Source organism: Cystoisospora suis (genome assembly GCF_002600585.1).
Source record: "Cystoisospora suis strain Wien I chromosome Unknown contig_1134, whole genome shotgun sequence".
In the NCBI taxonomy this organism is placed as follows: domain Eukaryota; phylum Apicomplexa; class Conoidasida; order Eucoccidiorida; family Sarcocystidae; genus Cystoisospora; species Cystoisospora suis.
The window spans coordinates 4735-15235 of NW_027153935.1; the positions used below are offsets into that span (position 1 = coordinate 4735).

Here is a 10501-nt window from a genome sequence, read left to right on the forward strand (position 1 = left end):
AATAGATTCTCCTAGTGACTGAGGGAGGTGTATATACAGCAGAGGAGAATATATATCTACGGGGGGGAAAGAGATATATCTGCCGAAAGAAAAGGAGAGTCGAAAGAACCCATGGAAGAGATGAGATTTTTTGAGTTAGGAAGAGATATAGACAGCTAAAGAAGTCGACGAGGAGGAAAACACGAGGAGATCAAGTTTCTTCTTCATCTTCTTCCCTGTTTTGAAGAAAAATGAGCCGAAAAGCAAGGCGAGACTTTCCGGTGATCATCCCACTTCGGCTTTCCCTGTACCTCCCAGGTGAGGTGTACATACACCCGAGCGAAAGTGTTGAGTGTACATACACCCGAAAAAAAGTGTACCTATCCCGGTAGTTGTTTTCATAGGGGAGACAGACAAAAGATAGATACATCCATGCTTAAATGAGCAATCATGCGTGGACGCAGATTTTCTTATTCTTTTGAAAAGATCCACACACGAAGCATTTTCTGTACAGTAGACAGTCTTGTTCTCGACATAGAGATCGAATGAGGAAGGAGTCGCACGAGGTTCTCTCTCCTCCTACGACAGACATACGGGTCTCTAGGCATACATGTACATCACCTGTCTTTCCTGAGGAGAGAGAACACATGTATAGATACCTCTCCATATGAAAGAATATCTCCGAACCTCCAAAACTGGATGAAACACTTCATTTCTTCAAGAGAGCTGTCTCCACAACAAAGATGGCCACAGGAGTTTACGTCTCCTCTCTCTTTCTCGAGCAAAAAGAAGCAATAGATCAAATTTCATGATTAGCCACACTCGTGCAAGGTAGGCATACATAACTAAACAGACACGTGTATACATATATACGTACACACATACACCCCTACATATACATACATCCCTACATACATACATGCAGGCATACATACATCCCTACATACATAGGTACATCCATATATATGTACTTACATACACATATACATACACATCAACATGATGAGGGTACATGTACATAGCTTACGCTCCGTCTCTCTCTTTTTCACTGAGTGCTGTTTCCTCTCAAGGCCGTCGTCCCTTTCTCTCTTTAGAGGTCTTCTTCTTCAGAAGAGAGAGGAAGTGGAGCGCGACAGGTGGAAGAAGAGCAAACAAGGAAAGAGAGAGAGAGGAAGTTCTTTCTTTCTTGATGTATCTGTTGTGCATTGGCATCTGATCGAGAGAGAAAGAGAGAGATAGAAAGAACCTCTCTGTCTTTCCCCTCTCTTTTCATATTTCCCAGCAGGCAGATCTTTGCTTCCTGTCTCCTGTAATTCTCGCTTATGTGGAGAGAGTTTTTCTGTAAAGAAGAGAGAAGGATCTCATTACAGTTTGCTTAGTAGGAAAGATCTCTTCTTTTCATGAATCTCCTCTGTACACAGAGAACAAATCAATCAAGAAAGATGAAAAAGGATGCGAAGGAAGGAATGACAGAAGGAGTTGAAGAGGAAGGCAAGACGGAGAAAAACAAGAAGACCTGTGAGACCATGTCATGAGAGAGAAAGAAAGGAGAGGAGGAGGAGGAGATAGGAACTGATGGTGAAAGTGAAGAAAACAACTTTGTCGATTCTTTACAAGAAGCAGAGAAAAAAAGAGAAGAACTGAAAGGAGATCTTCTTGGCAAAGAAGATATCTACATTTGAAAGAAGGGAAAGAAGTTTAAAGAATGGGTTAGATCTCCAAAGTGACAGACAAAGAAAACATCAAAATTGACAATTGTTGAACAATGAATTCGGACGAGGCGTATATACCCCTCATTCACCCGGTGTATATACACCTCAATCACCCGGTGTATATGGATAAAGGAAAGGCTATTCATCTGTATATAGGTGACTTTTCTGCTTCCGCCCATAACCCAGAAGCGAAGAGTTTAAATGAGATGACAGAGGAGCGTTCTTCACTTGAGAAGAATCGGAAAGAAACGGAAAGAAGAAAGAAATCTTTGAGCCTCCAGAAGAAGAAAGAGAGCACGGTCATGAACACACCTGTCATGTGCGGAGAAAACATGCCGCTCCACATTGGATTATTGGGAAACAAGTCCATCTCTCCTTCATTTTTAACTCATCACTCCTTTTCTTCTTTCTTTCATTCTTTCAGTCTATCTATCAATCTATCTACCTTTATTTCTTTTTCGTCTCTATCAGCACTGTCTCTAGACCTCTCATCTCTCCACCCCGATCTTTACTTCGTTTCTAACTATCTGCCGAGAGGGACGTGTGAAAAAGTGAGAAGCAGACCAACAGAGATATAATCTAACATTCACGAAGTGTTTCTCGAAGACTTTGTTCACACAGCCCCCCTAGAAAAAAGGAGAAGAAAGGTGTATGTACACTCCGAAACAAAGCTAGAATGAAAGCACCTCTCTTATCACTCTCTTCTCTCTCCCTATCATCGCCCTCTTCTTATCATTAGTCATCTCAAACATGGAGAAAGAAAGAAAGAACGGCAAGGAGAGATAGATCTTCGCGGAGTTATTTCTACGTATATCTCTGTATATCTAGATAAATGCCTGGAATGAATCGAATCGATTCTGCTGTTTGCCTATCTTTTAGTTAACTCGAAGAGAGCGACCTTCTTAGAGAAAAAGAAAAGGAAGAAAGCTGTGAAGCTCCCACCAGGAAAGAACAGAAAAGAAAAGAAAAGAAAGAGAACTTTAAGAGAAACGATGTGCCCCGATCTCGTAAGAGAAAAAACCTTCTTTCCAGATCATCAATATTGTTATCTCGTTGCATGCATCCATCCATCTTTCTTTCTTTCTTCATAATGCACGAAACTTTTGGAGGAAAGCGTCCCCCTTTTTCTCTTCTTCCTTTTTCTCATGTGAAAGACTTTTCTTTCTTTTGATCGAGGTGAGAGAAAACCGTAAATTTCAAGCTGAGTTTAACGAGGTGCACATTATCATCTAGTGTACATACACACTCCTACCGACAACGAGCCATGCCTATCGCTCTCTCTCTCTCCCTCTATGTATGTAGACGTACATAGACACCTGTGTCGGTCGTCCCACTCCATACGAAAGTATACCCCGATATACATCATGCATATACACAACATATACCTATACACATGTATAGAGACCTCTATTCATATACATATCTATGATACATACATATATAGATGTAAGTATTGATATAGAGATGTACGTGACTCTTTTCACTCTCCCGGTGAGACGACAACTTGAGACGGCAGGAGAGTAGAAGAAAATCTTTCTCTCCTTTCATTGGCAATCCAATTAGCCATATCTAATCCATCTGTCTTTATACATATATACCTGTATACACCTCTACCCTTCGCTGCACATGCATATGTACAAGCAGATGCCTGTAGACATGTGGGAAGAACGAATGAATAATATTTGGACAGAGAAACACATCTTTAAAGAGAAAGAAAAGAAGTTCCCTGCATTGGTATCAATCAAGTCTAGGTTCAGAGAAAGTCAAGAATGAAGAGAAGCCAGTCTACAATTTTTTCAGGTGTATATACACCCGAGACGACTAGATGTGTATTGTCTTATCGTTCGTATTTCTCTGTCTATGTCTCTCCTTCTTTTTCTCGTGGTCTCTCAGACTGCTTGTTCGACGTTTAATCAAAGCCCACCAGAAAAGTTTCTCTGACCCGGCGGTAGACTTTCTCCGTTAACAAAGCCTGAGATTTCTCCTTCTTCGGCGTCATAAAACTTTTCTTCTTCTTCGTCCTCTTGTTCTATCGTCTTGAAATCTTGTCCATGGATCAAGGAATCTCGATCTATCTCTCTCTTCAGTCTACTTTTTTCTGTCTCAACTGTATGCACACTATGCTGCAGTGTACATACACCCGCAGACACACACACACACATACATACACAATTCATACATATCGAGCTAGAAAGAAAAAACAAAGAATACAGACTGAAAGCAGAAGAAACACTCGATAGCAAACCCGATAAGCTATCGACCTACTCCATCCTGTCGTAACGGACAAATCTATCTATCTATCTATCTTTAATCTATCTATCTATCTATCTTCAATCTATCTATCTATCTCACACAGGGAGAGCCATCGCCTCGATGTAGCGCAGAGAGAAAGGAAGAGAAGAAGAGAAGAGAGAGAAAGAGAGTTGGGAATGGAAGGGAGGGAGAGACTGAATGCATGCAAAAAAGGCCGAGCAAATAACTACTGCTACTAGTGGCTCCGCGTACTTGTATAGAGACAGAAAGAAAGGAGCGAAAATGAAAGCACGATTTAGAAAGAAAGAAGAAAAGAAAGAAGCGAGGTCGAAGATAGAGAAGAGGACCGGATGAACAAACTAACTACACACACAGAAAAGGAAAAGAATGACACACTAGAAGACAGAAGAAGAGAGAAAAAGCAGAAGAGAGAGATGAAAAAGAGACAGGCCGCTGTACATCATAAAACTCGCAAGCTAGCTAGAGAAAGACCGCTTTTCTTCAAATCCACTTAAAAGAAGAAAGAAAGAAGACAAGCAGAGACGGATCTACAAATACACAGACAGATAGATCGATCGATAGAGACACGAACGAAGAAGGAATCTACCGCATCCGTTCGACTCGAGTCCGCCAAGAAAGAAGTTGAAAAAGAAAGAAAGAAAGAGTGAGAAAGAAAGAATGAAAGAGGCAAGCACGGATCGAGAGACGTACATGAGAGGAGTGGGGAATTCTGCATGTGCCTAAAATGTTTTCTTCAGGTATGATCGAGACAGAGCTAGCCAACCCATCGTCGTCTCTATCATTCAGATCCTCATCCTCCTGTCTCTGTCTCTCTGTCTCGTCTTCTTCTTCTTCTCCGAGGAGCCCCACGTCTCTCAATCTCGATTCAACGAAGCCATAGAGAAATCGATTGCTTTTTCTTCTCTCTTCATGAACTCCCGTCATAGCTGTCCGACACGCACCTCGGAAGGCATTGAAGGCGGCACGGGCGACGATACTAAAGAAAGCGCAGAAACAAAAGAAAAGAGAGAAGAAGAAAAAGAGAGGGATGGAATGCCATGGATCGATTCTCTCTCTCTCTCTTCATCTACACAACACAAGTAAAGTGAAGTGGGACAGCCATCTCTCTCTCCCTAGGCCAGACATACATGCATACACGACACATACAAACAGGGAATAGAGAGAAGGGGGCACAGAGAAGAGATCTATCTTTATCTATCTATCTTTACTCTAGCTATCTCTCTATCTCTCTATCCATCTACCTACGTGCCTTTAATCTATCTACGTAGCTAGAACGATCTTTGAACGATCGAACTTTGATTTATCTTGTGATGGATCTACAGTCAGTCTCTGTATGTAGGAGCGGCCTTGAGCCAACAAGAAGAGCATCTGGACAAGAACGTCACTCTTTCCCTCTTTCTCTTCTTCTTCTTCTTCTCCCTCTTTTCTTAACTCTCTTCGTTTTCTTTGAATGAGAAAAAGAGATAGATAGATAGATAGATAGATTGAAGATAGATAGATAGATTGATGATAGATAGACAGATTGAAGATAGATAGATAGATAGATTGAAGATGGCTAGATTTGATATCTTACTTGGAGACGAAGTCGACCATTTTGAGAGGTACGTGCATGCGGCAATTTTCGTGCCAGAGTAGCCTTATATACGAAGAATTGTTTCCTTGAGGAACGATCACGAGACTTCCGTCTACACACATCCTCTCGACTCCTTTCAGAGGCTTCGTTATGGGCTGGATTATTTACAGTATACACACACGAAGAAATTCAAGAGCGAGGAGACATAACGAACGAACAAGAAAGAAAGAAAAGAAGAAGAAGGGAGATAAAGAGGGATAAGAGGAAAGGAGATGAAAGCATATCTGTGTGTCTACAAGAATGAAGGAAAGTCCTTTTTTTGTCGATCAATACATGCATCTACACGTGTATATCACTTATACATATACATACAGAGAGAGAGAGAGACACACACACACATGTAGAGAGGTAGACAGATACACACCTATACGTAGAATATGATATGTATCTAAAACGATATGGATATAGATACAGATAAGAATGAAGAGGCAGATGTACGCCTTCACAGAAATATACATGAGTATGCATGCGCGAGAGGAAGAAAACGTTCTTTGAAGGTGATAAAGATCAGCGAAAAGAAGAAGAAAAGAAAGCAGAAAAGAGAGATAGACAGGTAGATTAAAGATAGATAGAGATATGTCGGATGAAGGAATGAATGAGCGAGAGGGCCGGTCAGTTTCAGATCACTGCGAGAAAAGAGTCCCTCTATCATCTCTAGATATCGAACACTATCCCTTCATACCATACATAGAGAGAGAGAAAGACGTACATGTGCATATAGATGTATAGATCTATGCCTAGCGAAACAGATGTGTATAGAAAGGTGAAGACGTGAGTAAGGGGAAAGCAGCAGATGATCGACTAGATACGAAGATAGAAAGAGATGCCGTGAAAAGAAAGAAAGAATGATGGCACTTTCTCTCTCTCTCTCTCTATCTATGCGTGTGTGTGTATTCTTCTCCATCCCCTTGTTTTGATCTTTCTTTCTTTCTTTCTTTCTTTCAGTGTGGAAACGTTTCTCTCTCTTTCTTCTTTTTCTTTCTTTATCTTCTGCTTCTTCTCACAGTTCGAATTCTCGGCGAGGGTCTTTCCTGATCAAGCGTAGACATTTTCACGACGATTTGGCCGTTCCTCTCTAAATCATCCACGGCCCAAACTTCGAACAAAGCGTCTCTACAGAGACAGAGACAGAGACAGAGAGACAGAGACACATTTCGCACGGAAGGAGGGAGATACATATGAATGAGAGACCAGGAATGCAAGAAATACGAAAGAAAGAGAGAAAGAAAGAAAGAGAAGAAAAGAGCTGTGAGAGACCAAAGGACCGAGAGGAAAAGAAGAAGAGAAGGATGAAGAAAAGGCAGATAAGGAAAACAGAAATAAAGTGAAGAGACTGAATGCATCCTTCTCCTTCTTATGATAATGATTCGGGAGGTCTCTTCTGCTTAGTCTTCTTTCATAGACAGATACAAATGTATGTGAAGATACAGACATGACAAAAGATCTCAATGAGAGAAAGACCAAAGCAAACAGACGTATCTGTAGACATGCATCTATCTATCTATTGATCGCCCGATCTACCTTTCTATCTTTAATCTATCCTTCTATCTTTAATCTATCTATCTATCTTTCTTTCTTTGACCTATCTATTTATCTATCCACGTGTACAGACCCTAAAGCCTTCTCCATCCTTTCACAGTTGCGACTAGAAGAAGAAGAAGAAGAGAGAAATGAAGAAGTCAGTCCGTTTGCTAATGAGCTTTCCAAAAAAGAGATCTGAGAGAAATCGAGAAAGAGAGAAGAGAGAAAGAAGAGAGAATTGCATGCTGCGGACGGCTCTCTTGGATGGGGATCACAAGAATCCCCATAAACCAACAGCAACAGTCGGACTGAAAACGTCCTCTTCTTTTTTGTCTTGTTGTCTATCTTTCTTCTTCTTCTTTCTCTCCTTCTTTGTGTGTGTGCGTTGACCTGTCACTGAAGGGCCATGGGAAGTCGACGTGGAATTGGACGACCTGATCTACTCGCCCTAAAGACATCCCTGACACCTCCCGCAATCCAAGCCTTCAAACAACAAGAAGAAGAAAAGAAGAAGAAAATAGACATATAGAAAAGGATACACAAGAAAGGAAGAAAGGAGATTCTAGTGAGACTGATAGTCTCTCTCATTCTTCTTTTCCCATCGTAATTTCCTTCCCTTCTTCTTCTTTTCCTCTCTCTCTTTCTCTTCTTCTTTTCACTCGAGGCCAAACACAAAAAAGCAACAAAAGACTCTACCCTCTCATCTATCTTCTATCTGTCTTTATCTATCTTTAATCTATCTTTCATCTATCTATCTTTATTCTATCTATCTATCTGTCCTGGGTATTTAGTCAGGGTATAGCTCTATACATCTGTCTACCTCTAGTGCACTAAGGGATATTTCTCCATCTATCATATGTGCATCGTATCCACGTGTGTCTACATACCCGACCTAGGTATGTCTACGTATGTCTATGTCTGACGGGAAGGTCGCTCACATACAAGATCTAACGTGTAAATACACAAACATACATATATACAAATATATATAGACATACGTATTGATAGATCTACATAGAGATACGTGTCTCTCTCTCCCTAAATATATATAGAGATATCTATATATGTATATGTATTTATGTATATGAATGTATATATGTATTTATGTATCGGTATTTATGGACGGTGATCGACAAGAAGCCCTTCGGTTGACCAGGCAGGCGGGGGGGTGTCGAGGCAGCAAAGAAAGAGAAAAGAATGAGAGGAGGAGAGAATGAAAGAGAAGAGGCCTCTCCCTACTTGAAAGGGCGAGTGTAGTAGGGTACCCATAGCTTGAAGAGATCTACTTCATTAAGAACGGAGAGAATGGAGAGAAGCGGAGCTTCGATTTGCCCTTCGATTCGAAAGGTCAGAAGCTCTCGATTGTCTTGATAGTTTCTCACATAAATCTTCACCCTTCCATCCCCGTCATCTACTGCGCAATGCCTACAAGACAAGGAACACACATAAAGAAAGAAAAGAAGAAGAAATCCACTCCAAACAAATAGACAAGAAAAAGAATTAAAGATTGAGAGATCAAAGAAAGACAGATCAAAGATAGAGAGATAGAGAGATTGAATATAGACGGATTCAAGATGTGTCATATGCATATATATATATATATAGATATAGATAGATAGATCTTCATTCAGTCTTATTGTATTTGTCTATAGGTATGTGTACGTATCTCTTCATATACACATTCACGGAGACAAGTCTATGTGTTTATTTTCTGTCTCTCTCTCTAGCTGACTATATCTATCTATCTAGCTATCTATCACTAATCTATCTTTAATCTATCTCTATGAGAAACTGCACGTATATCTATATATATACATGAAGCCCTCCCTAAAAGGAGAAAGATGGAGGTCGAATGAGAGTGTGTGTACATACACCCGACAGAAGCAGTACGAATCTGATCAAGTTGCGAGCTGGAAAAGACAAAAGCACACATACAATAGAACCTCCATCCACTCCATAATATGAGAAGATCACTCTTTCTTTCATTCTTTCTTTCTTTTTCACTCTTTCTTTCTTTTTCTTCTTCTTACCAGGGCCCAGGAGATTTGCCTGTGACGAGGGGATGTATAGATTGAGAGAGAGCTTCTTCATAAAGTGAGAGCTTCAACGGTGTTAAAATATCTCTTATCCATCTTTCTTCTTCTTCTTCTTCCTCTTTACTATCTACCCTTCTTTCTTCTCTCTCTTTCTCTTTCTTTGTGCTTGAGTCTTTCTCTTCATCCGTCGTCTTTGATCTTCCCTCATAAGCCGCACTTCTGCCTCCTTCTCTTCTTGCTCTTACTTCTCTTCTCTTTCTCAACCTCTCAACACATTCACACATCCTCTCTTCTTCTTCTTCTTCTTTTGGGTGATCTTTCTCCTTTCTTTCTTTCACCTCTTGACTGCAGTACTGCTGAAGAGGACAGACCCGCCTGTCTCGGCGGTTCTCGCAAACGAAAGGAAGAGAAATGAGAGAGGCCGTTCTTTCGTTCTCATTCCTTCTTTCTTTTCTATCCCTTGCATTCTTTCTCTCTTCTTCTTTCTCTTTTCTTTCTTGGCAGAAATTCCTATCTTGATCCTTCAAAAGACGGTCACAACAACAGGCGGCCTCACCCCATGTATCCTTCTTCTCCCCCCTCACCCCGGATATCCTTCTTCTCCCCCCCCCCTCTTCTTCTCCTCCTCCTCCTCCTCTTTGTCCTGCGGTCGCGACCGTCGAAGGCGACGAAGAAGTGAGAGAAGAAGAAGAAGAGAAAGAGAGTTTTTTCACATAAGATGGGAGGTGTCTCGAAGAGAGAAGTAGATTGGAAGCACACTCATCTTGACCGAGGAGCCGATAGACTTGGTCAGTTGTCTTGAAGCGATAAAGAACCTCTATTAGATCCAAATCATTGTGAATTAGGTGTAAAGGATACACTTCACACATGCAAGATACAAGATGAAAAGCATCGACGTGTCTCTCGAGAAAAACGAGCTCTTGAACTGTGTGCTTGTCGTGAAGATAGCGAGAGTAGCAGCTACATTCTGACGAAGAAGAAGAAGAAGGAGAGTGACGGGGGGGGTGAGAAGAAGAAGACGAAGAGGAGACACCTTGAGAGGGTGTGGAACGGAGAGAGGAGAAGAACCTCATTGATAGAGAAGAAGACGAGAGAAAGAAGAAGAGGAAGGAGAAGGAGGAGGAGGGTTCAGGCTTCTGAACCAGCCAGCCGATCGATCGATCGATCAATCGAGATCAAGTAATCTACACCATAAAAGGAAGAAAATGAAGAAGGAAAGATGAAAAGTAACAAAAGATACATAGAGGATAGATAGATAGAGATAGATAGAAATACCTATGTAGAAACCTTCTTCTTTAAGAAGCGAAGGCTTCGATACATCAGAAGAACTTGATATACCTGATAGT

General features: G+C 41.0%; 1 protein-coding gene across 1 annotated transcript; it reads right to left on the reverse strand.

The window, feature by feature from the left end:
* Positions 1-272: 272 nt before the first annotated feature.
* Positions 273-10262, reverse strand: CSUI_002720 (start-2 domain protein). Its single transcript, XM_068062919.1, has 7 exons — positions 9150-10262; positions 8385-8544; positions 7510-7602; positions 6603-6711; positions 5539-5693; positions 4656-4941; positions 273-3814 (listed from the first exon to the last, which is right to left on the reverse strand). Exons 1-3 carry the CDS (start codon positions 10226-10228, stop codon positions 7513-7515), a joined length of 1329 nt encoding a protein of 442 aa, XP_067925106.1. The 5' UTR covers positions 10229-10262; the 3' UTR covers positions 273-3814; positions 4656-4941; positions 5539-5693; positions 6603-6711; positions 7510-7512.
* Between the last annotated feature and the right edge of the window lie 239 nt (positions 10263-10501).